This window comes from Phlebotomus argentipes, unplaced genomic scaffold (assembly GCF_947086385.1).
Source record: "Phlebotomus argentipes unplaced genomic scaffold, Phlebotomus argentipes genome assembly contig_32, whole genome shotgun sequence".
NCBI lineage: Eukaryota > Metazoa > Arthropoda > Insecta > Diptera > Psychodidae > Phlebotomus > Phlebotomus argentipes.
The window spans coordinates 1,139,217-1,166,906 of NW_026776187.1; the positions used below are offsets into that span (position 1 = coordinate 1,139,217).

General features: G+C 39.8%; 1 protein-coding gene across 3 annotated transcripts in view; it reads left to right on the plus strand.

Annotated features, from left to right (window-relative positions):
• The window catches only part of LOC132264195 (BAI1-associated protein 3), a 37,539-nt gene that overhangs the window by 5,817 nt on the left and 4,032 nt on the right, over positions 1 to 27,690 (plus strand). For all 3 annotated transcript variants that reach the window (XM_059764304.1, XM_059764307.1, XM_059764306.1), the window contains exons 3-8: positions 2,920 to 3,151; positions 11,333 to 11,579; positions 13,048 to 13,216; positions 26,439 to 26,736; positions 26,814 to 27,015; positions 27,089 to 27,685. In XM_059764304.1, the coding sequence (XP_059620287.1) occupies positions 2,920 to 3,151; positions 11,333 to 11,579; positions 13,048 to 13,216; positions 26,439 to 26,736; positions 26,814 to 27,015; positions 27,089 to 27,685 (1,745 nt within the window). The remainder of the gene's footprint in view (positions 1 to 2,919; positions 3,152 to 11,332; positions 11,580 to 13,047; positions 13,217 to 26,438; positions 26,737 to 26,813; positions 27,016 to 27,088; positions 27,686 to 27,690) is intronic.

The following is a 27,690-nucleotide window of genomic DNA, read 5'->3' on the forward strand; positions in this document are numbered from 1 at the left end:
TCCATCAATCTTCATTTAGTTCTTGTGTATGTGCGGCTTGGAGAATGTAATGTGAAATTAAATTTAACACAGGCCAATTCAACTATGCCTAAAATTAGGGATGTTCTTCCTTCCGCAAAGCCGCACGGCGGGTGAGCTTTTCACGAACTGGGGAAAGTGTAAATTGCAGTGCCGCCAGGAAGTAATTAGGGAGTTCAATATCCGCCATTGATTTTCGTCGTAGAAGACAAACACACAGTGGGGCAGAAGAGAGATAGAAAGGGCCAAACAAATGGGGTGAATGACAATTGATCTCCTTCGGTACGGCAGTTGTTCATATTCCCAAGGAAAGGGACATTATTTGGCGAGGAGGAATCCCTCGTGAAGTGAAAATATATCCTCTGGGAGGGATAAAACAACGCAAGAATCTCCAATTCCACCCTTCAACATTGCCTTTGACTCTCGAGGGTGCTCTCCATTATATTTTCTCCGAATATTTCTGATATGTTTCATTCTCATTTGAACTTGAACCTTGTCCTCTCTTGACACTTTTCACGACACTTTAAGCAAGCATTGTCTCCCAGTGTATACGTTTCAGTCCGTTTTTCGGCAGAAGGTATTTGTATTAGCAGAAAAAAATGCTGTGGAGACAAAGGAAAGCTCACGCTTTCGGCCACCCGTCGTGCCTTAAATACTTAAAAGCAAGTCTATGGAGATTTGTCTCATGCTGAGTGTCATCTAATTTCACATTGAACACCATTTTCGTTTTACTGGGTGAATTTGTGTCTCCCAACGGGGGTTCAAAATCCCACACCTTCTTCCACTCTCTCAACTCTGCCATTTTATTATTGATTCCGCTCCGTCAATTACTTTCCTCTGCAGAAGCAACACGGGCTCATTAATAAAATATCATGTATAAATATGTGGGAGAGTGAAAATTTTCCTTCAAATTTCCATTGTGAATTAAATTTTTACTGCAATTCTTCACACATTTTTGCTTAATACTTCCCATCTGTGTTGAAATTCTGATGGTGTTAGAAAAGCTCATTTCATTCTTCTCCTAGGAAACTGCAATTCCGGTAAGAGCTTTTTCCGTGTTCTTCTCATTTGTGTCGCTATTGTATCTCTTGTGTATTTTCCGTTCCGCTCTGGTCAAATTGATCGTGAAGGAGTGAAATTGAGTGTGCAACAGAGGAAATTTAAAATGTTCAATTGCTGGTAAAGGATTGTGAAATATTCATGGGTAGATTGTGTTAGAAAAATATCATGACATCACATAAATAATAAAGTCTCATCCTGACATCCTAAAATACGATTACGGTAATTACATGTTCACATGTTTCTTTTAAACTACAACAAGAGTGCCAAAATGTCGAAGTGCCATGTGAAAAATCCATTTTTCACACCCGTCTCGAGGGTAATACACTTTGTAAACTAACTACTTCTCATATTAAACTAGATGAGTTCTGCGTTGTTGTGTGAAAAATGTTGATAATTGAGAGAAATGAAGAATTTTTTCGGCTCTCTCACCTGTCATATAATCAATATTTCACGTTCATAATGCCTTTATTATGGAAACCTTATTCCGAGGCACTTGTAGTCAAATTTAGGGCAGATTTAGCCAGCATATTTTCTGTTTATTATGGGCAGAATTTCTTCGAAAAAAAACCCTCATAATTAATCTGAAATTCATGATTGGATGTATGCTAAGTAATTTTATGAAGTGCCCAGGAAACGAAAGACTTTTGTAAAATTTATCCATTGCGTGTTTTCTGATTATCCTTTGTGGATCATGTCAAATAGAATAAATGAGATTCAGGATATTCCTTTATATCTTCTGATATTGAAAGATTGTTACCATTTCCTTTGTTACATAGTATAAGATATTCATATGAGATTCTGATGAATTTTTACAAGGTAAAACATCTGAGAATACAAGATACTTTGCATTAGCTTAAGCAAGATATTTCTCATTACTTTCTTCATCGCATTTTTTGAGATATACAGCAAAGTGAGGCAAAAGTTTCATCTTCTCCTGGGAAATCACTTAAGATGCAAGCGTTTTGGGGTAGAGAAATGTTTTCACTGATGGCGTGCAGTTAGATATGAGGTGAAAGACGACAACAAGCGAGCTTTTAATGATAATTGTGTGAATTTTCATTTGGGTGGGATGTAAGGCAGAGTGGCAAGAAGTGTCTCCATATGGCCTTTTATCAGTTCACCACTTGTGAGAATGATGATACTCTCCCCTTTGCGAGCTGAGATCTTTCACAAGACGCGTCTCTGTTGTCTCGTCAGCGTTAATTTTCCTCCTCCTCAATTTATTGTCTGTGGAATACTCTCTCTCTCTGTCTCTTGTGTATCTCAAGGAGGTCTCATAAAACGAAAATTTGTACAAGATTGTGTACCAGAGTTGAAAGTGATAGACTGTTGTTCCTACTCTTTATTCTGAAGGATTGATGCCTGATTATCTATGTCATCCTGCATCTCTGGTTGCTTTTCATGCTCTAGTGGAATTTCTAAACCACTTCACTTGCGACTGTGAATTTCAATAAGGTTTTATTAAATAATTTCTGGTGTAAATTGCAAATGAAATTTGTCATGTAAAATGAATTTGTTGGAGATGTTGAAAGAAAATTTATGGTACGTCATTTGGGAGTGACATCGCACATATTCACACTGTGAAGGGGAGAGAGACAAAGAGAATCCTGTGGAAAAGTATAGTGGAAATGCGGAGATTTCAGGAAGACCTGCAAACCAGATGAGAACATGAGTTCACAGTAGAATTCCAATGAATGAGTTCACTGCGAAATGATGATGTGGCTTCTGTGGTTTTCATTTTCCATTATTGTTTTTTACCCTTTTGCCCCAAGGCTTGTACTTTGATGCATTGTCCAGAGGAAAAGTTTAATTAATGCTTTCCTTTTTTTTCCCCATCAGGCTTCCCGAAAGTGGTGCCACAGCCAGGAGCTGCAACTCCACCGGCTCAGGCTGGCGGACAATCCTCATCGAGGCGCCAATCGAGGAATCTCGAGTGCCTTGCCCCACCGCGAACTGGGTCATTTCGCCAGAGAAATTCGCCAGTTCACACCACTCCGCCGGATCGGCCGCCGCTGGTCTTCTGCCGACGGAGACTGTCATGGCCTGAAATTGATTCTCGATCCACTTCCGGGTGAGTGATCAATTCCCATTTATTTGCAATTAAGCCGCTGTGACTGAGGGAGCCCTTTTGGCTTTCAAAGGGATGTCTGGAAATATTATGCCATCACTTTTACACTCGATTTGCTTTTAGGGCCTCACTTTGTACTTGCTCTTGAAGTTACACAGATAAATTTGTTTGAGGTTTTTGCGCTGTAACATGACAAAAGCTATGACATTTATATTCTTAGGTTGTGACCGATTTTTCTGATTATTCGTGAAGTGAAAATTACATTTTGAAATTATTGTTTTTTTTCTAGGTCCTTTGCCAAATAGTACAAATTTTGTCATTCTTTGACAACTCACAGAAAATAATAATAATGTACTAATTAAAAGCTTGGCAGAGGAACGAAATATTCCTTCAAAGGAATGCAATTGTTCACAAGCTGATGACTCCTTTTGCTTCGATGATGGCGGTAGTTGATGTCATGACAAAGTGAAAGCCACATTTCGACCCCATTGGGAAAGCCACAGACAGAGAGCGCATTCTCAGCGGACAAAATTGACTCACAGTCATGTTAATATTTCATGTGGTTTGGTCTCATCTGCATAGTGGGTAACTATTTCAATTCATCACTGCATTAACAGTGATTAGAGCAGCCGGATGAGAGGCTCTTTTCATGGGACAGAATTCGACCGTGCTTGTAAATGATCCCAGAAACCTAGATTTCATCTTGCTATTTTGCCTTCGGGGTGTGTTTGCTTCCAACTTGCGGCCAAAGTTAAATTGTCTTTCTCATCGGGATTAAGAGCGAGAACTCGCAATGCAATTTTTACGTATTTGCCGAAAAGCACAGTTCTCATGGAGGAGTATTTTGAGTGTGGTAAAGTTGGCGGAAACTTTGTATATTGGGTGGAGAGATAACATGGTGTTGGTTGAGTATAGATAAGAAAATCGATGTACACTCCTTCCATGTCTGGAAGAAGCGCGCTCCATTCGCGCTAATTCACAAGGAGAGTGAAAAGTGTGGCAATTTGTGAATTTTTGTGAATCACTCAGAAGATGTATGGTATAATTCTTTCATCTGCGAAGCTCTAGCGAAAGTTTCTTGGGTGTGGGTGTTATTTTTCGGTGGCGCGGCGTCATTGGAAAAGAATTTCTCCTTCGAATACACGAAGAGTCTGAGCTCTAAACGCACAGAGATCAAAGGAGCACTCAATAATTCCGGGTGGCAGATAATCGGATTTATGTTAGGCTAATCGAGGGGCTGTGCTCCGCAATGGAGGGTTGTTGGAACACATGTTGCGAAGCGATGGGAGTATCCAAATGATCATAAAATCATTACCAGTTGAGTGATTCTGATGGAATATTCGTGTACTCATCCACTTGGTAGAAAACACACGCTCCACGGAGTCTCTTCGGGGGCCCAGAAGAGAGATTCCTCAAATGCCGGGGGCGGCGAAGCCGGGAGGCCCATTTGGCCCCCTTGGAGAACGATGAATGACGTTAGATGAATATTTCATACGACTTAATAATAATACCCGCCGAGAGACAGAGCAACAATGTGAGAAGCATTTTACACCCTCGCCAAAAATGTATACGCATTATTCACACGATTGACTCACGATAGGCGGTTTTCTCAAGGAATTTCACTGAACAATAAGCAAACAACAAACTCATGTGTTGCCTGAATGGAACGTTGACTAAATTTAATGCGATAAGCTTGATGGGTTGATGAAATAAGCTATTGAATTCCATCCGGTTCCGTTGTGAAGGACTTCTTTTAAGTACGCCTTTTGAATAAGAAAGTATTGCAATAGATGAAAAGTATCAAAATATCGCTAGCCTCTCTCGACGGCCGTTCCGATGTGTTGTTTTCCCGTGGCATCGCAAGAGAGGAAAGTGAAAAGCGCTTCGTCTTCCTGTATTTTTCTCACGACTATGTTGTATCTCGCTGTAGGTATGAACATATAGACATACCTTTGCTCATAGTATGGGTCGCTTTATTGAATTTGCATGGGAAAATTCGACATTCTTGGCATTTAGGCGGGGAGTGGGTGATTCCCGGAAGAGGCTGCCAGTCTCGTGGGAGTAGAAAAGTGCGGATATTGGCACAAATCGCGTGGGTGAAGTTAGATTTTTTTTTGGATGTTAGTGGGTGAGAAGGGAAAATTGAGGCTGTGTGTTGTACATTCTCGATTTATGATTCCCAACATTATCCATCTAAAACCCCTTCTAATCCCATCCAAAACCACACGTATAGCATATTTTCCGTATTTGCTCAACTTCTCCGTTACTCTATCAGTTTCGTTTTTGCCGAGACGATTTTCACAGCATTTTCAGTATATGGAAAAGAAATTTTCACGTGTTCAACAGAGTGTCTTCCGCACTACTTTTCTGTTGGGGTAAATTTTTGAATACGTAATGCAAAAATTTCTGCTAACTTAAAACTGTTGAATATGCAAATTCCATCTGCTAATTATACATAATCAACAGATTTAATTTGTAGAAATAAAGTTCTGAATAGTTTGTGAATAAGCGACAGAAAACTGTCAGATTTTATTCGTGAATCAGTGTATTTTAATTACCTCGCGAAGGATGCAATAGATTTTTAAGAATTACAGAGTCATATAATTAAAAAAAAATAACACTTTAGGGACACAATTATTGTTCTTCTTGTATTGTCTTTTATTTTATTGTCGCATTTTCTTGCCTCTGCTGTATTATAATTAATAATCCTCGAAACAGGGGACGCAATAGAAAGTTTGGAGAAGCTATCGCAAGTTGATTAATCCGTAATACAAGGCTTCACGAAGGAGAGTAGCTATAACAACGAAATGTGTGAGATATAGAGGGCCTCTCAAGAAGAGTAATAATCGATAAAACGTGCTACACTCATAGAGATTATTATCATTTATTGCATATTGGCTAGAGTGAGAAGAGATTTTTTGCATGGTCTAATCTCATTTCATTATCATGTTGACGAAGGGCCTTTTTCTGTCTTTCTTTCTCGTCATTTGACTAAAAGGCTATGGTTAACTCATTGTAACGCAAGGGGTCGAGTTCACTTGTTTAGAGATTTGCAAATTACTTGACATGGGTTAAAAAAAATAAATAAATCGAACATGGAAATGGAGAAGGGCCTAAATTCCAATTTAATTCCCTGAAATATTTACGATTCGTTGAATCATGAGGACATGATGTCATTTTCCGAATGTAAATTGAATAATAGAAATCAATTAAATTCCTCGATTTCTGCGACATTTTCCCTCCTTGAGCATTCTTTAGTCCGCTTTTTTTTCTCCCTCTGTCCAATCACCAAATCTCCATTCCACGAGAGAGGATAAGAATTTCCCCTCCTGTTAATTTTCATGTAAATTCCATTGACATGAAATTTGGAGTGGTGTCTGCGGATGTTTTCCTTTGGTGTGTTGCTGGAGATTTTAATTAATTAAAATATAAAAGCCCCCCCCCCGAAAGGTTATTACTGGGGGTGCTTTGGCTCCGGCGAATCACCACCAACGATCACCACTCCAGAAACCACCACTGGATGATACTTGAGAGATGACTGCGGGAGTTTAAAGTTTGACGATAAGGCATATAATGCGGCAAAAATCGAGGGGGAAGAGATTCTCACTCGTGGGAAGTTTGCGAGGCAACATCAGCTGGAAAGTTTTGAGGGCCTCCCACACGCCCTAAATGCCCTCCTTACATATGTTTGCAATTGTGCCATAATCATTCGAAATGCGATAAGAATATCTATACCCATATTCTGTACATAATACAGACAATTCACCGCTTCGCTCGGTTTAAATCTCTTCCCACCAGACATTTGCCATTTGCATTTATATACGATTTTGGGCCACTGATACGCGTTTTCTCTCACTGGATGAGTGAAGGGATCTTGGCGGAGATTTTTTTTAGACTGTGTGTTTGCCAATGAGAGAAGAGCAAGAGACAAGAATCTCGGGGGTGGCGTGCCAACAGATACAATGAGGAATTGTGGGAAAAGCTCAGTGAGATGAATTTTCTTTTCGTTTTGCCCTATGAGGAGAAATCTGAAAAGTATACTCACAAATTCCAAGGGCATGTGTGTAAAAACAGAAATTCGTACACCATCTGCCGAATCTTGTCCCAAAACCTGTGACATAATTGGATTTTGGTGTCGAAGTGGGAGATAGTGCAAATTACAAATCTGCTATGAAAGGGACGGAAGGAGAAATGTAAATTTATATGTGGGGACACGAAATGAGAAGAGAATGGGATGTTTTCTAAGGTCAGGGATAGTCAGATAATCTGCTTCAGCTCAATATCTTTCATCTCAATCACATCTTGCAATATTCTATCGTGGTCAAAGAAGCTTCTGATGTTGAGATGAGTTATTGCATTTGAGAGAGCTTTCAAATGAGCTCAAGATCATCAAAATCCAAGATTTTAAAACAGAATCTGACTGGATATATTCCAGTGATCAATACACAAATTGGAAATATGAACAGTGCCAGATTGTAAAGATGATTTTGCGAAAGCATCCTAAAGCGGTGGGTCAGGAATTCTGAGAGAATGTGAGGTATTCGTGCTTCAAGTATAATATTGACTGAAGAGATAGAGAAAAAAAAGTCATATTACTTGGATGAAAAGAGAAATGTTTTTTGACGAAGACAAACATTTCGCCTCCTCTTATATTGTCAAGGCATTATTGTGACGTGACTTGTTTTTTCTACATATTTATATTTGCCATTGGGAAGGAAATTCCCCAGAAAATATGTCTCGCATTTCTCTTGTGAGATCGTGAATCAATTTTATTGCATTTAATTTTTAACCCTTCGCCACGGAATTTGCTGTCATCAGCAAAGTAATTGCTTGGCGCCTTGGAAGAGGCGATGAAATAAATTTTCCACAAACATGCGGAGTCTTAATCAGTCGACGTTGGGAAGGGTGGTGTGGGGAGAGGTGAAACTATAAATTGATGCAAGTGAGAGGGGGAAAAGAAAATTCTTGGGCATTTAATTTCTCTCTCTGTATCATAATTAAGTGGACGAGGACTTCCCGGGAAAGATTAATATCGCCTCCGGTCTCAGCATTCTTCTATCTCCAGGCGCACTTTGGTGTGTGCAGAAAGCTCTGCAATCTGTAGGGATGACGCTAATGTATGTACAGTGGATGGTATTGGAATCAAGAGAGTAGAATGAAGAGAGAGTTGCACAAAGAGGAACTTTTATGAATTCACGATTCATCGACAAACAAAAGGCGAAGGAAAATCTCATAGATGAAGAGAAGAATATGAGAATGGAATAAATCCCAGTTTTGTCTCTTCAGCCACAGCGACAGACCATCAACATGAATTTCTAAGGAGAGATTCTCGGTGTATGTGTCATATGATGAGAAAATGGGCAGAAAGAGAGCGAGAAAAGTGATAGAGATAATAAAAAGAGCGCGTAAATGGAGTCTAATACAAATTTTATGAGCGGACAGATAAATAGGCAACAAAAGGAAAGCCAGAGAAGATGGTGGAGGCCGAAGAAGAGACACACGGAATGGATAAAAATTAGATAAAGTAAGAGGGTGGATTTTTTGCAGAGTCTTCGGGAAGAGGGAAGGTGAAAGCGAAGGAATCAACTTGGCAATATACAGTAAACACCTTTTATCGATCCACTTTATGAGACGATCTCTATGGGAGTCTCTGTGATGGTCTTTTGCTCTCCATCCGATTGGGGTCTCGGGGTTATTTTTATTTAATAATACAAATTCCCTAACACCATTTTCTCCTCATTCTCATTCGTATGAAGATTCCTCTGCGTGATGCGACTGTTTCCACGCTCACCAAAAGCTCATCGCAGAGGAAGATTGTTGATATCAAAGGCACGAGGCACCATCCTGTTGATTAATCCAATTACTGTGGGCATAACAATGCTGAGTTTACGCTTCATGGGCTCAGTGTCTGGCCGATGAAAGTCCCTGAAAATCTGCTTCAATAGTGCATGAAATTTGATTTCGCACATTAAACTTTTCTCACAACTGCAGAACCACAAATTCTCTGGCAATTTCCAGTGAGCATGATAATGGGGGAAATATTTAACCAATGCACTTCTCGTGCACTTGTGCCAACATCACTTAATTATGGTGATTTGCCGTACAAATATTTATCTGTAAATTTTGTGGAAGATTTATTGTTTGCCATTAAAGGCCCACAAATATCTGGCTATGAAATCTCACGGTGATTTTTCACGTGACCTCCAGGAAGTCGTGAGAGGGTGTATTAAAAGTTTGAAGAGCGTGTAGGCGCTTTTTTATGTTGCTGCTAAGATGTGCCAAAAATTGAGAGCGGGAAATTAATATCCAAGTGTAAATCATATTTAGTGGTGGATGGATAGAAGAAGAGGGAGAGTGAGTGAATATTATGGGATGGTATGAACACAATTTGGCGAAAATTAAGTGGACTTTCCCCATATTTGATATCTTTTATAGCATCTCCTCATAACATGCCACCTTATTAGAGATACAAAGACTATGGAAATGCGCTTCAGGATGTATGTCCTCGCATTCTCGCGGCGTCATATTAAAATTAAACGGTTAGTGGTGAAAAGTCTCTTAATTCCTCAATTACAATTTGAGTTATGTTAATCGTAAAAATAATGTTATGGTGCAAATAATTTAATGACCACAAATGAAAAAAAAATCCGACTGACATTATAACACAATAATAAATTTGATTATGGTTTGGACAATTTGATATTTATATCTCTTGGAGATAAATTAATTTGGAAAATGTGTCATTTTATGTTCGCCTTTTATGTGGAAATTTCATAATATATTTTTTAGTGACCATTTGGGCTCCAGCGGAAAAAAAATATCGCGAATAACCGCGAATGATGTTATAACAAATTTCCTGGTCCATGGCGAGGGTTTTTCTCTATTATCTCTCACCGCGATAATTATTTGTCAATTGGTTTACATAAAACCACATATAGGGGATGAAAATGAATGGTTTTATTCATGATTAAGCGCTATTTTTGCTGAAAACGGTATGCTTTACAATGTTTTTGATGTGGTGGAAGTTTCATGAGCATCAAACAAAGGCATGGAGTTAATATTTAGGCATGGAAAAATGGTCAACTAAGCGGTAAATTTGTCCAAGTCAGTTCATTAGATTGAGGTAAAATGATGGAATGCAAAATTGAAATGTGCTAATGAAAAATATTGATCAGCCACGCTGCTGATGATGATGAATTTGATGACATGGCAAATTGCGACTTTTCCTCATCAGCTCTGAATTTTTGCTGATATGGATTGCTCAGGCCGGAAGATGTTTTAACACTGCATGGCGAAGGCAAAATGATTGGATTTAATTGATGAAAGTGACACGTTTAATGAATTTCGCAAGAGATGAAAATTAATGTGGATAAAAGTCAAGTGTGACGGTGATTTATGAAATCTCCGTTGAGAGCATGAGAATTGAATTCCTCATTCATTTGGAGCTTAATGAGTTTGAGCATCTCACTTTGGCAATGGCTGAAAATTTTCCAATTTTCCACCCTCCCACCTTCGCCCATCCAGTGGAGGTTAATGAGTTTTCCCCAGAGGCAAGGAAAATGAATGTTGAGCAGCATTGAAAGGTTGCTCAAACATCGAAGGGGGATCAGTTCGATGACCAGTAATTGCTAATGTACGCAGTAATGCCCTAGTCATATAATCTGGGGCATATAGGGTAAACACATCCATTGAAATATAGATTAAGCAATTGAATCACATGTCAATTTGATCACTTTGCAAGTGAGATGATTATCCCAGCTTTCGCCACTTGAATTATTGTGAAATATTAATTGTGTTTTGACGCTCGAAATTCACAACGAGATCGAAAATACTGGTCACACAGAGCAAAAGAAAAAAACATGTTCAACTTGTGAAGCACAAAAGGTCTCAAATGAGTTTTTGTCAAACAATTTTTGAAGAGCATTATTGAAAAGTTTTCCCACAATGTATACAAACGCCTCTTTATTCATACACTCTTGTCACCCTCAATTCCATTTACTTTTTGTGCGTTGTGAAATTCATTTGGAGAGGACAAGACAGGTCAGAAGAAGCACAATTCTCCCAGAATAAGACGATGGTGTGAGGCTGTGTGAGAATAGAGTTGAAAGTTGTCACATAAAACTTAATAAAAATTTCTCACCTTCCTTCGCTAAAGTATTTTTGGGGTGTGTTTTGTTGTTGCAGAGTTCAGGAGACAGATGGTTCCTATTTTGAGAGCTTCACCGCTCTGGCATGGAAGAGGGAGAATCGTCGTTTGTCATCTATGCGAGCTGCCGAGGCGAGGGCGGAGACGCTTCCGGAACACGAGAAGGATCTGCGCGAGGCGCACGTGGACGAAGAGGCCAATCGGCCGGAGCACAGGGAGCAGCTTTATGTCGATGTGCTGTACACTATTGCCAATACAGTGGGCGCTCCGGCTCCAGGAGGGCAGGTGAGAGCCTCTCAGAGTCAGTTATTAGAATATGCTTTCGGGGAAGTGCACAGAACAGCTGAAGAGCCACTTGCCAGAATTGCAAACTGTTCTTGGGGGATGAAGTTAATTGCAGAGCATGGTTTTAATGCAATTTAATTAAACCGTTTTCCACCAGAGAGAAGGAGGCTTTGTGAAATAATTACCCGCGCGGTGTGGATGGAAGAAAGAACAGAGTGAATGGGGCAAAATTGTATGGGTTAAGCGAGAACATGGCAAGAGAATGGCAGTGGGGCTGATGAAAAGGTTGTTTTGTCTCTTTGGGCTGTTTTTCCACCAAGAAGGATGATGAGAATCTAAACAAAAGCGGTTTAGTGGGGATGTTTTGTGTGATGGCACATTTTATACAGATCCTTTTCAGTGGCAAAACTTTAAACGGTATGTTTATACCTTTTATATTAATCCTTTTTAGTACTCTCTCTCACTCTCTCTCTCACCCTTCAATATTTCACAATATCGCAATCTTGATCTTTAAGACACAGTTGCTTTCAAAGAGAACTCTCAAGTCATTATTTACCTCTTGATTTCAATGATTATTCTACGTTTGAGAGATTTTCTCACATTTTTAAAGCTTCCAAAGGGAGAAAAAAATCTCTTGATTTTTCCAGTCTTCTTTTGTTCACACTGGCTCTGCGGAAGGTTCCTGAGAAACTAACACAATGGCACAGATGCAAGAAACTTTAATTGCGTGTTTCTTATAATCCTTCATTACCAGATTTGCTGTCTCAATCCATCAAGCACTCAACTTTGGTACGGAGTTTAATTTTCAATTTAGTGGATATACGGAGGATTTGTATACAAATTGCAAATTAAACCAATTTATAAACATTCTAATGTTATGAAACGCAACACTTGCGGCTGTTTGTATCGGGAACAGCAACGCAAAAGTGGGTGGATAGCAAATTGCATCTCATGCAGAAAATGGAGTGGATGAAGTGGATGAGATTTCCATCTGTCTTTTTTCTCTAAGCAACTCTCTGAAATCTCAGCTGCTCGTCGTGTTTCATTTGAAAATTCCACCGTCTTGTGGAAAATGTACTCTTTTTCATGCATTCTCCACCAGAGAAAAATGTCAATTGAACTAGTTTCTACGTTTCATTCCTATTGTGCAGTCGGAGGAAAGATATGAGAGAAAATCCTGAGGATTAAGTAATGAAAATTCCACTCGATTTAATGATATTCATGGTTGATTTGAGCAGAAGGAGAGCCAGAAAGGATGCCTTTGTGAGGAGGATCTCTTGTACGTGCATGAAATATTGGTGAAATGTGGTCAGAAAGTCATTTGTATGGCAATGTAACATATGGCGTAGTTTCCTTTTTTTTCGTGACAGGAAGGTCGAGAGGGGGGATCAAAAATGGGAGATATTGTGGAAATTCTTCACATGATTTACCACTGAGGATACATCATAATGAACCTTTTCGTTTGCAGTTTGCCCACTACAAGGAGGAGATGTATCTGCAGGCCCAGAGGGCATTTGGCGTCTCGCCAGACCGCCACTATCGACTGCTCCATGCGGCCGCCGAGGAGAAACCCAAAATTGTGGTGCTATCAGTTGTGGTGCAAGAGGCCGAAGGTCTCGAGGCGAAGGATGCCAATGGTGAGTATTGTTGCTTCTTTTTCATCCCCGCAAACTTCACCTGGCCAGGATTGTGTACAAAAGACTACGCCGAAAATCCCGACCGCAGTGCGAGATTTTCCCAAGCACACACTATTTTCCCGTCATTCTTCTCGTTCTGCGGCCCAGAATGGTGGGAGTAATTTATTTCATCCCAAGGCACTGACTCTATCAAATTGGATGTGCCTGAGGATGGCCCAAAGATAGAGAGCATCAAGCAAACATGTTTTCCGTATTGCGTTCGAGAGTGAATTGGTGGGGTTTGCGTAGTAAGGATGGGTGAAAAAAGGGCTTCAGCAAGCTATAAATATTCAACACATAGTCATTCACTTGTTGATTTTCTTTCCGCAAATGGGCGAGAGAGTTGCGTTGAGGAGACGGGCGGGGAAGGATTGAAATAAAAATGATACGTTTTTAGTGTTCATCCAAGAGACGCATGAGACGATGGTAAAAATCTCATCACACTAAAATGAAGGGATTTTTCCTTATGCGAAAAGTGTGTTTGTCGTGTGAATTTGTGTGACACTGGAATTTACTTTTGTGAATTCTTCACTTCTAATCAAACTATTGAAACTAGCGTAGATGGAATGTAAAATGAAGAGAGCGACTCATTATTCAGTCATGTACGCATTCAAGTGCGATTCGACTCCCGCATGTTTATTAATTTTCCATGTTTCATAAGAGCCACTTTCTGAATATTTATGAGGTTTCCTCGAAGGGAGAACTCAATATATTTCATCACAGAACTTGTGTGACAGATATTTATGTAATAATCAGAGAATTTCCGTGTCTATTTGACTTACCTCGCTCCTTGATGAATGTTGTTCCATTATAATTGAAACGCGGGTGAATCCAACATATTGCAAGTTGCGCGAGGTGGAAAATTGCTTAATATCATGCAATATACACCCTTTTTGAGCCCAACCAATGGTGTCTGTCCATTTTATTTTATATTGGGAAGACCATGAAAATCAATTTATTATTACCTTGGACTTGTGCTAGGCGATATTTTCAACATTTTTTTCCCCATCCGGAAAAGCCCTAATCGATATATTGCTTCTCCAAATTGAAGTGTCGGAAATATTCTCCGAAAACTTTATCGGCATTTTCCATGGGGATTTGCCTGATTCCAGTGGTAATTGCAAATTAATTGATTTTCCACTTCTTGTGTGTGTGTGGGTGCACGTGAAAATTTCCTCCTTGGAAAACTTTGACATGTGCCCTGAAAGTGACGATTTATCTAATTTCCTGTCATTATTCTGAAAATCTCCACACCATATTCCCTCTCCTTCCAACGTCTGTGCATATGACAAGAGTGTACTGTTGAGATGAAAGGCTTTTCATGGCGACAATATCCGGTGGAGTCCGATTGTGTGGTGGACGGAAAAGCTCCTTTCAATTGTGGCGTATGGAGGCCTTGTGTGACAATGAGCGCGAAGTGGGAGAAATCCTTATTTATGAGGGGTGGTAAAATGTATATAATGAATCAATCACAATTTTCATGCAATTGTCTCCTTTTGTACACTTTAATCCTTTCACTTCATATGTACTTCCGAGGGTTTCTCATACAATTCAACAGTGGGAAAATTCTTTTAGTCATAGGAAATCAGCATGACAAAGTGCCCTCCAATTGACTTTTTCTATTCAGTTATGGTAAAAGTGGTATTTTCCACACAATTTTGCCATAATAATGAGGCTTTTATGAAGCTTTGCTAAAATTCCGAACACAGCATCGACATAAAGCACTAATTTAAGAGCTTCATTCCATTCAAATAATTCTATTTATAATTTAACCACTCTATAGAGGAAGTTATTTAGTATTTATATATTGCTGAATTTTCCTATTTACCTTTTCTATTGACTGCAGAACGTGCAAAACTTTTACGTATGTGGAATAAATGTTCTATTAGACTCAAATTTCACTCTGCAACAGAAGCTAAAGCATCCAGCTTTGTTTGTGTTGAAAAACCATTTGGAAGTGTGTGTTAGAAAATGTTCATTGCATTGCATTGCATTGGGTTTGGTGTGCTGAGAAGATTAGGAAAATTGCCTGCACTTCCTCTGCATTTGCTGGGTTGGAAGAATTTTATGTTGGTGTAGATAAGAAAGTCTCTGAAGGCAATTGCATAGAATTTTGTGGTGGGTTTACTGGAGAGAAAGAAATATTTGCACTTGTATTTGCACAATAGAGCTTTCGTTGGGGCAAAAATAATTGCAATTTTGTGCAAAGCATTGTGAATGCATAGTTTGAGGTGGAATTTATTGTCCGTTGCATTTTTACATTGGTGCGAAATTGTGAAATAAAATTTCTGAAGCGCGGAAATAGTTGAAATTCTTATGCTGTTGAAGGTGTCTTGAGGAGATTATAATCATGACTCACTTCTCGAGCTCCTCTTCGCATTTCTCGGAACCGAGAGAGAGAGAGAGAGAGAGAGAGAAAGTTGAGGAGAAAATCTCTGAGCAAGTTTTGGTGAAAATTATTATCCTGTGACGTGTTGCGAGGCACTTTGGTACAATTTGGAGATTAAATTTTCACAATTGTGTCAAGGGGGGATTTTTTGAGGGAGGCAGGCAAAAAGTCTAAATAACATTAACACCGTTTATATCTCCTTTTGGCCCCGTCGCTTCTCTCGGGTGTGTAAATATTGACGGGGGCGCCGGAAAAGGTCCTCGTGCAGAGGAAAGAAGGACACATGAAGGTGTCGTGAGAACCTTCGTCATTGCCTCTATCTTTTTTGTGGTCGTTTCATCTTTCCATCGCGCCAATGGATGGAGATTTGATTGATGTGTCTCGTCATTTAGAGTGACTTTATTCCCTGTGTCTTCATTGCCCATCACTGTTCTCTCTGCAACATGAGAGGAAAATTGGTGTCAACAGGTGAAATCTAATGAACAATTTCGACACATGTGGTGCCACTGTGTCGGGGAAAAGTGACTAAAGTGACTTGCAATAGGGTACAAATTGGACTTTTGTGATCTCTGCACTTTTTCACCATCAGCAGCCAATGGAATTCATAAGTGCTTTTTCGTCTGTTCTCTTTTTCTCCACACTTTTCACGCTGTGCCCGCTTGAAAAAGGGAATATTTTAGGCGATAAAAAAGACAAATGACAAACCCTTAGCAGATGGTGAAAAAGTTTTATAGTTTTTGGGTAGCACTTTGTCCACTTCTTCACTTATATTGTTCAAACATAATTCCTTCCATCTTCTGTTGTGCGACAGAGAGGAAATAAGCAACTTGACTTGGGAAATTGATGACAACTAGACAAATATAAAAATCACTTGTAGATTATTGCCAGACATATAAAATGGCAATAATATGGGAAAGTGATGTGTGATACGGCTGTCGAAACTACACATGGAACTTCATTTTCCGCCACCCTTCCCTATTTTTATTGCTAACACTCATAAAAATGACTTTTTATGCGTGTCACAATTGCGGAGAATTGACATTTTCATCTCCCAACCACCATTTCCGACCATAAAAATTTCTCTATATGGGCAGCTAAACCCTTTTCAGCTTATGGGAAGTGTAGGACTTAGATTGAAGCTCACGAGCGCGATTTCCACACACTCAAAAAGTGGAAATATGCTCTCTCTGCCAGATTTTGACCCCTTAACCCTCAGGGGATGATTAGAAAGTGAATGGGAAGCAGGGTGGATTGCCAAATAAACTCTACAATTGGAATTTTGCCAACTTTCACTCTTCATTCATGGTCATGATCTCAATTCTTGCCACTTTTACCACTCATGCGTGTATGAGAATAAAACCAGCTTTTTCTATGTCATTAAAAGTCTCTTTTCCCATGAGAGCGTCTTTTCAGTCATTCAATATTTATGTGTGGTGATGTTTGAGGGAAAATATCCACTCATCCTCGTGCAATTGTTAACAGTGAGGGCGCAAAAAGTGCTGAGAGATGATTATGTTTCTTTGCATGTTTTTTTTTTTCTTGTCGAGACACTCTTCCAATGAAATGGATTAATTTTGTCGAGCTTCTGTATGTAGCAATTTGTAGAGAGATTCCGATGCTTTTTACCCACAGCAGAGTAGCCACACTTTTCAGCTTTGTTGTGTGGTTGAAGTGAAACCTCAAAATGTTACTCATTCTCTTTGGCGCTGGGATTGAATGAAGGGTGGGTGAATTTTAATTAATTTACCAAAAAGGGGAAAAGATGAAATTTAATAGGATACACATAGCAATTCCACGTCTCTGCACAAACACATTGCAAATTTGTGGATTGGTAGATGAAAAGCTCCTCTACAAGAGCCACAGAGCTGGGAAATCTATAAATTTTGCTTGTGATGATATAGTTTCTTGGCTCTTAGCTTCAAATTAAGGACAAAATTGTGGGTTATCTGATGACTCCCATTGGAATATACAATTGCTTTGCTCGGACCTTTTAAGTCAGTCTCCGAGACTCTTCAAAGGATCAATACATTTGCGAGAGGGACTTGCTTCGGTGCATGGCAACAGGACGGAAATTAAGGCATCTCTCTCCGTCTGAACGTGTGTCAGAGACATATCAATAAAAAAAAAGCTTCCATACCCTTTGGAAGGAATTCCTAAGGCGCCTCACGAGTGAGGCAAAACATTTTATTGATTGATGTGTGGAGTCTGTGTGACATTTTCTTCACCACTCGACGACCCTCATTGTTGTTTATTGTATGGCTGGCATGGGGAAGTTGTCATCATTGTTTCGTTGTGTATAATGTTTGACATAAAACCATCCAAGCGGATTCGGAAGTCAAGCCTTGAAGAATACTTGAAAGTTCATAGATAAGAGAGAAAACCTTCAGCATCCCCATCATCTATCCATCTATGAGAAAGAGAAGGGGTGTGTCTTTGTGATGGCAACAGGATGGGTGGAAAATGTTGATTTTCAGTGCTTTCCACCACTCATCATATTGATCACATCACACACAATTGGTGTCTTTCAATAAATATCATCTTCAACAAAGGCAGACGTCTCGCAGAGTTCCAACCCAATCATTTACAATTTTCCCCACAATTTTCATCGTCGCGTCCTTCGCAAATAGGAGGATCATATACAGATTCTCAAAATTGAGAGAATTTTAATGCAATTTTCGTGAAGAATTCCACCATAATTGGTGGGATTTGACAAAAAAGACATGTTAAATTGCTTGAACGTGAAAAAAGTGTCACTCATACGAAGCAAAGATACGTGAATTACGTGAAAAATTGCCATTGGAAAAATTCGCAGTAACTTTACCCATTATAATTCATAGCATAAATGTGAAAATTTCACTTGGCTTTTCTTCTCTGCGACACAGTAATGACTTTCCAAAGGAAAATTCATGCCTGTGCGGAGGAATATGAAAAGGGTGCTACCTAGGAAATTGATGAAAATTTTCACGTGGCAGGAAACTCCATAAAATTGACTTTTTATATAGACTCACCTCATACCTCGCGCGATGCGGTGGTTTCAAAATTGCCACGTTCGTGAGTGGAAAATTTATTAATTGTAAACCTTCCAGTCCAAAAGAAGGGAAAATCCACAAATTTGTCACACCACCAAGAGGAGTTCCAGGAACTCAAGGAGTTGGGAAAATCTTGTGAGAAAATTTTGCACATAAATCCATCTTATTGCTGAGAATGACTAAAGGAACACGAAGATGGAGATAAATTTCAGTCGAGAGTCCCCAAAGAGGCTCTTTGCTCTCTCACTCTCTCGCCTCTGTTTGAACAGATGGATGAGTTCCAATTAAAATTTTCCACTTACACCCTGTGAATGGGGAAAGTTGAGTTGATTTCAAGAGGGAAATTCAAATGAAACTTTTCCCCAAGAAGTACATAACTGAGTGCATTAATGATTTACAGCCTATTTTCAATATTTCATGATATAGACATATTCAATTTTCTCTCTCAGTTTTCGTTTGAAAAATTACATTATTCTGTAAACGACATAATCAATAAGTTGAGAGAATCCACAGAACTTGTTCAAATGTGATTATAGAGAAAGTTTTGAGACATTTGCAACAGTTCGAATAGATTATATGCTAAACATCAAGAAGTTTTACATATTTTTCCACTCTTTTCCGAGTTGCGGAAATAAAATGTCTTTCATACATGTGAAAGACTTTCTTTGTAGAAACCAAAGGGAAAAAAGTTGTCAGCTGCAAAGATACATGAAATACTTTGAATGATTTTTACTCCCAGTAAACAATTATTTTTCATGTTCAACATGACAGTGGAAAAAGAGTGTTAAACAAGAGTTCTTCACCCTCTGCGTATCATGTAAATTGGATATTGTGCGTTATTTTGCTTCTTCAACTGTTGTCAAGTTGAATTATTTCGTGAAAATTGCAAGTGAAGTTTTGCACGTGAGGGAAAATGTTGGTTAGCGCGAAGAAGCATAGAAAAGGTTGTAGATTTTCCGCCTTTTCTTCTCACTACATATTCACGCTCAACCAGTGTACTTTTTGATTAATATGGTAAGCAATTTTGTATATAATGAATTTTATGTTACGACACGCTCGCGCTTTTGCCAGAAGTATATGTATATATAGGAAAACTTGTACAGCTTTTTAGTGCATGAAGTAAAACTGGTTGAGAGATTTGAATCCCTGCGAAAACAATGTCGGGAAAATTTTGCATGCGAGAGAAAACTATAAAGTTTCAATTTTATGCGTTTTCACGTTGTGAATCAGAAGTGCAGATTAATCAAATCAATCAGAGAGCTTTTCACGGTTCACGAAACATGCGAATGTGTGTAGATTTTGTGGACACACGGACTGAGTGTCAAATTGCATTTATTGCAACAATGCTTGCCACTCGAAATGATGCATGTGAATAAATGTTATTTTACGCTACGAAATGAAAACTTTCCGTGCGAAAGTGTGCGAAAAAACACATTTAAATGGAAAACATTTAGTCAAAAGCTCTCTGTGCAAGTGCCGAATTGGTGCTCTGATGGGGGGAAAGAAGTAGATAATGTTGAAGATTGGGATGAAGTGATGTGGTCTCGAGATATTTTACCAGATTTTCCAAACTGTTTTGGAAAAAGGAAGAAATAAGGTTGTGAATGCAAGAGCATTTAGTGATGGAATGGCTTTTTGCCCTTCAGCGATGTGTCAAATCCCCGACTACAGAACTTGAAAGCTTGATTTTCCGAGAAAACCTTCGACCTCAGTCATGACCAGAGGAAAAAACAGTATCCTCTCAAGAGTGAAAATTCCACTAAGCCTTCATAACGACATTCTGAAAGTTACTCACTTTGTCACGGCGAAAAAGCTTGTGTGTATGTTGAGAAATAATTGCGAATGCCTGAAATTTCTTTTGATGAACGCATGAGAAGATGGAGCAAAAACAAAACCATGGACGGATAGAAAACAACATACAAATGAAATGTTTTTTTTTCCTGGGGAGAAGAAGACATCAGAAATACTCTTGTGACATATGTACAGTGTTGGTTGTATTTCAAGAAGAGACGAACAGTACACGTTTTGTATTAAATCTCAGAGAGATAAAAGGGAAAGCTTTTTCCCTGGATGCAACATGGGATAGAGAAAGCTTTCAATTAATGTACTCAAATGGGATACGCAAGCTTACCATTATCACATCATCACTTCTTGGCATCACATCGCTTTTACACCACCAGAAATTTCATGTGTTGTGTGCTCTTGACAGTCTCAGTTGAGAGGTGCAAATGGAAAAAAAGGAAAATGCGTTCCCAATCTGTTATTTAGCAATTTATATCAATAATAGGGAGAAACCCTCGCTCTACTATTAAATAGGATGTATCATTAAGTCGAACATACAGTCTTGATGAGAAACATTAATAAGATATTCATGTGATTTTAGTTACAAGGCATATTTCCTGCGCTTCTAAATTCAGAGAAGAGTGAATGAGAGAGAGAAAGAGAGAGAGAAAGTGAGAAATGGGCGAGAGAAATCAGGATGAGGTTGAATTTATGGCTCAGGAATGGACCACAATGTAAATTACTAATTCGTGGAGGGAAAACTTTCTGTCCAAACTTCCATCGCTCGTCCAAGCTTTCGGAAAAAAGCCACAAAACTCTGAGTGTTGGTGAGCAAAAAGTTTCTCATGTCTCAATCATTGAGTCTTGCTTTTGATAAAGTAAAATGTTTTTGCTTTGGCATTGAGACCAAGTGTGAGGAATTGGACGAAATCTCTCTGCCGCACTCTTGGTTCAATTACAGAGTGACAGGACTTAATGAGGGAAAATTCATATCATCTTGTGAAGTAGTGGAAATTTTCGAGGACAAAGAGCTCCTACAGTTTGTGAATTAATTCATATTTCATGCATAGGGTGAAAATTCGAGACATGAGACAGCCATAAAAATGAGCCCTCAGTGCCTTGAAAGTTTGAAACTAAACAGCAATTTGCAGTGCAAAATTATTGGTGATTGCCTTTCCTTTTCCGTCTTTCCGCCCCCCAAATTGGGCTCCGCACACACACACACACACACACACACACACACACACACACACACACAGCAAATACGTCTAATTATGTTTGTGTGCGATGCAAAGATTTTCCTCCGGGAGTTTTCATCAAAATGGCATACATTTGAGAGGGAAAAAAGCTCTGCTGAAGAGCAGGAGGAAGTGGGAGGGTGAAGTGTAAATTGGTGCCAACATTTGCCATAAGCACCATTAAGTGCTTGAATGGTTACGTGCTTCAATAATAGTTACATAAATTGTCCTTGAGTGTGAAATTGTAAGTTGAAGTTTCTAACTGTGTCCTCGCCATATAAGGAAAGAGGAAGAGCTTGCTTCGAAAGTGGTCGAAACACACTTGAAAATCCTCAATTCTCACCCTCACAAAGTAATGCTATTTTCCAAGTGGAAAAACATTTCCTTTGGCAAATATATTGCAATCATTGCAATGGAATGTTTATCATTTTATTTTAAAAGTTCTGTTCGGTGTTTTACCAATTGCAAAGTATTCGGAATTCCATTGAACATTATTTCCACATTCATTTGCATTTTAAATCTGGGATGCGGCAAAAAATGTGTACTCGCAGAATGAGAGCATTGCCAGGGATGCACTTGCTCATGGTTCAAGTACTCTTCCTCTGAATAATTTATCTGAATGGCGGCGAGGGGGTTTTCAAGAGGATCGTCCACGAGTTCAGATATTCCTGAATGGAATATTCATAGTGGAATATCTCTTAATCCTTTTGCGCTTCCACTACTGTATCCACTACTTTTTTGAGGCAGAGCTATTAATAATTTATTCTGCAATTTATTTCACTATTTCGTCCCCCAGTATTTAATTGTCCGGGGAATTTTATTTTAATTGGTCCCACATCAGAGATTTTCCTGTGGTAAATTACTGTCAAATATTTCGTTATACCCAAAAATTTATTTGCAATTCCTACATATCATATTACTCTGTATTTTTACAGTAGAATGTTTAATAGACCTTTTTAATATACAGTGCTGGAAAATTATGTCTGTTCGGAGAGATATTTTATCCGTGAAAATTGCCATAGCGACTCTGGCAATTTGTTCAGCAATTCCATTTTTTAGGAAAAAAATGAAAGGCAAAGAAATACAAACGGCAAAGAGATTCCAGTTTGAGATTGAATGACAGAGTTTCTTGTGGGATTCAGAAATATCTCCGTCTTTTTTTGTCAAACTTCAGATAAAAGAGAATTTCTCTTAGCATAAATATTGGAAAATACATGAATGAAGAGAGGAAATATTTTAAGGGTTAGATTGAGATAAGAAAAAAAAGCCTTCGAAAGGATGATGAAAGACAAATTTTGCTTGTGAAATGGAAACTTTTTTAGACGACATTTTCCTAAATTCATATTTTATGCTCTTCTCACTCAGAATTACATATACGCAAAAAATGTGCACATGTGGTAAAATTGTCAGATTGTTCATATTCAGATTACAAACGCTTTTTCAACCTTTTTTGCAAAGTGCCAGAGCTAATTTAAACGTGAAATGTCCTCTTCATGTGTCAACAGCAATGGTAGAAAAAACCAGCAGTTAAATTAATTCCCATGTTTTAATCATCCAAGTATGATAGATGCAAAAAAAGGGATTTCACTGCCTTAGTAAAGAGGAATTGGAGGACATTTAATGATATATTTCACTGAACTATGGAGGAATTACGCTTGTTTCCTTTTAATCCGTGTTTTTATTTAGCAGAAGCCATAAAAACATTTTAGGTCAAAATGAATAAATATTTTTATAGTCAACAGGTGAAGGAATATTTCATTGGTAGGAGAAACAATAAAAGCGTCAAGTGTGGAAGTATAGGCGCATATTTTCTGGGGATAATAATTTTTTGATAAATACTTGGCGATAAGAGAAAGAGTCCTCATTACGCGTATCATGTGGCGTGTATGAAGAGAGTGAATGTGAATGAAATAAGCTGAAAGTGAGGAGAGTTGTGTGCAATTTTTCACCGGGTGAAAAGCAAAAGCTCAACACATTGCGTAAGCGTAACAATTTTCAATGAAAAATACCAAACGATAAGAAACATCTGCCGCATTTTTCTCATTCCCGAAACCTATATATGTGGTGTGGAATCCTTCTCAGGGTAAACTTTTCGATTAAATATTTTCCTCTTTTTCAGTCTTGCTCGTGTGCAAAAGGGGAAAAACAAAAGGGGGCGCGAGTGTGAGAAGAGAGCCTTAAGAAATATGATTGAGGCTTCGTGGGGAATCTCAACATAGGATTTCCATCAAACTCCTTTTCGCCCACATAGTTTTCTCCCCGCCCAAAGTATTTAGCAACTCGCAGGCAATTCCCGGAGACAGGATTTTCCCAGGGAAAATCACATGGGGCTGTATATGTGGCATATTGAGAGAGGGAAAATTCATGGGACACGCAAAAGTCATCATTGTCACGCTCTCTCTCACACATACACACAATTTCATCCCATTTTCCAATACACAGAGAGCGCAGAATAAGAGAAAAAGACACAACTTTTCATCACCATTCGTTGATGGAATATGAAAATTTTGTGGAAATATCTCACGTCATATTTTCAACGTACATACATTCATGTCTTATATCTGTCACATTCTCGGGAAAGTTGCTTTTCTTTCTCTTTTCACACATTCTCTGCAAAGAGCATATTTCAAGTTCTGAATTGCACTCTTTCTCTTAAGTTTTCAGCCATTTTCTCAAGCGCAAGAAATTGGTGTAGAGATTAAATGTTCAAAATGAAAATAGATGCAAATTATCTGATAAGACGCACCTGAAATTCTTACAGACTAATCCATTTGGAGCGATGGTGAGAGGGAAAATCCTTTTAAACTGTTTCTCATAAAACTCCAAAGACGCTCTAACGTGATGTTATTATTTATTTTAGCACCATTAATTCAAGATATTCTCCAATCGTGAAATGGGTGAGGATTTGAGCGTGAAAAAAATTGACTTTTGACTGAGCCATTTTCTAATTTTCCCTCGCAAGGGATTTTCCACGTGAATCTGGTGGAAAAAAGGGAATATTGTGGATTATAATCGGCTGATGGGGTGCTTCTCTACACTTCCATTTAATTTCCCCGCAATATATAAATCCATCAGGCGAAATTTCTCAATGAAATGAGATACACCCCATCACGGTGGCCCACAAGCCATCGAGGGTGAGAGTTTCGAGGTTGAGTGATTTAGGTGTCGTGGATGATTTGGGTTGAATGCTTGAGAGCGAGGGTGGACTTCAAAATAGCGAGATTATAAAATAATTTTCCAAAAATAGACGGGTTAACCCTCGGCCACTCTCGCCCACAGAATTGTCGTGTGGAGGAATTCACCCCCCAGGAATTGCTGGTGTGCATAATACGAGGGCTGCGGGTGGGGCCGCAGAGGGTGGATGAAATGTGTACCGTCGGAGTTTATTTTCTCCATTTATTATTGGTCTGACCTCATTCCACGTGCGCATCGATGTTTCCATTGAGTCGCAGACGGAGAAATCGCCTCCGACAGCGCCTCAACCTGAGCACAAGAAGGGCTAATCTTTCAGCTCTTCACCTGTTTAAGTGGTTTTACGCACCTGGAATTCCGTCGGGAATCGATTTTCCATAAAATGATATCGCATTAATGGGCAAGTGTTTGCTACATTTGCAGAAAATTATTTTCAAGATGATGTGAAGAGATGAAATATTGAGTGCCGTCATTCTTTGTAATCACAGAAACAAAACCCACCCCAAAAGGACGATTATGTCTTCACACGTTTGAAAAAGTACCTAACAATAATTTCATATAAATATTTACAAGGAAATTCTTACTCCACTTCATCACTTCGAGTGAGAATTTCTGTAAACCCCTTTTCTAAGGTAAATGTTCAAATCAAGAGAAGTATATTGGAAGAAATTCGCAATTTGGGGAAAGCCTCAGAGGAATGATTAGCCCGTCCTCCTTTTCGTCGTTGGAAGGGACGAGAGAAGATGACGTGAGAGGCGGAATCAGGTGCAAAAAGGAGTGATTGCCTGCCTCAGTCGTCCCCCGAGAGATATTTCTGCCACCCACACCAGCCCATGCGAATTGAGAAGCATTTTGTGGCGGTGAAAGCCCTCCATCCTCACGTCCATAATGCGTCTATCGTGTGTGAACTCACAATGGCGAAATAAAAAGCTCAGAGGGAGAAACAGTGATGGAGGAAATTTAATAGAAAACACCGTTTAATTCCATCAAACCACGAAAATGGGAATATAACAAGAAAAAGCTCTGCTAGAGCGATTTTCGCCTGCGTTCGGTGGGCATGGAAAGTTTGTACTGCAGAAGTTTCCACTAAAATTGCACATCAAAAGATCGCTATCGTCATTATTGATGAATTCCTGGGCACACACATTTCACTTCTTACAGTGTTTGTGCGATTATTAGTGGTGGTCAGACCTTCTCTTGTACCCTCTGCTTCCCACCCTGACCACAGCCATCTACGGAATTTCCTCTGCCATTCACGCTGCTCGGTGGGACGATGTAATTTATGTTTTCTTGGTCCTCCTCCGCACTTTCCTTTCGTGGCTTTCCGTGGGGTGGAGTTTTCCGGACAGTTGGTCGAAAGGGTGGGCAGAGAAAGGGTGGACAGGGCCACAGACGGCCGCAATGTGAATTTTCTGCTAAATATAGAAGGTATTTTCATGTTTATTGCTATGTCTTCTTGCAAATATGTATTTTTTCCGTACATATGACGGCGCGCGATATTAAAGTTTAAACACGAATGAAACGCGACTAAAGCACACGCTCTCTCGTTTCAGGCTTCAGTGATCCCTATTGCATGCTGGGAATCCAACCGTGCGGAGCCCCAGTGTCACCCCAACCGCCGCCGTTAACTCCGAGGACTCTGTCAGAGGCGGGCATGGATAATAATTTGGATTCGCCGCATGGAGATAAGTTGCGGAAGCATCACAGCTTCAGGCTGAGTTTTAAGAGGAAAGAGGGCTCCAGGCGTGACCAGCGAGATTCGCTGAGCGGACCAGTGCCAGCCAAATTTATTCGCGCCACTTCCATAAAGCCTCATACACTTTGTCCGAAGTGGAATGAGAAGTTTAAATTGTGAGTGTTTTCTTGGGTGTCCCTCTGGATTGCGATATGCCAGATTCGTGTGTGAAATCCAAATTGAATGTTCACAGTGACATCGATGACCTGAATACTGATGTCTTCCACCTGGACATTTGGGACCATGACGATGAGAGTTGCGTCCTGGACGCCGTCTCGAGGCTCAATGAAGTACGTGGCGTTCGTGGCCTGGGCAGATTCTTCAAGCAAGTCTGTCAGTCTGCGCGTCAGGGATCCCAGGATGATTTTCTGGGCTGTGTCAATTTTCCCGTGGCGGTGAGTGTCGTTTGCTTGTCAGAAAAAAAAATTCCCGAGCTAATCGTCTGTCCCTTGTGTTTCCATCCGGCAGGATGTTCCCTCCACGGGACTCGAGGGGTGGTTCAAGCTGGAGGCACGAAGCCAGAGGAGCACCGTTCAGGGGCGAATCAAGCTGAAGATGTGGCTGTCCACGCGAGAGGATCGAGGCACATCGGAGGAGGACAGCTTTGTGGAGGTGCGAAAGCTCGAGAGACTCCACACGGTGTTCATGTCCCACGAACTGGCCACGCATGAGCCCACATGGACGTGGAGTGGAGAACTTCCTGGGCCAGCGCTGACGATTCTCCATCAGATGGCCGTGCAGGGAGATTTGTCGGATTTGCAGTGCAGCTTGGCAAGATATGTGGCGGCGGTGAAGCTCAATCGACGCACTCCAATCGACCCTAAGTTTCTGCACAGATTGCTCGTGGACTCGGACAAGCTGTGGAATCAGCCTGGCCAGGAAGCTCTCACACGTGATGGAGATCAGTGGCTGGCCGACGCCATGACGGGCTTTGTGGAGAAGTCTTTGAATCAAATCCGGCGACATCGAGAGGTGTTTCCAGCTCTTCATCCGCCATCGCTGGTGCGCCTGGAATTCCTTCTGCGATGCCTTGGCTTGCTGGGCTCCATGAAGGCCTTTCGACAGGTATT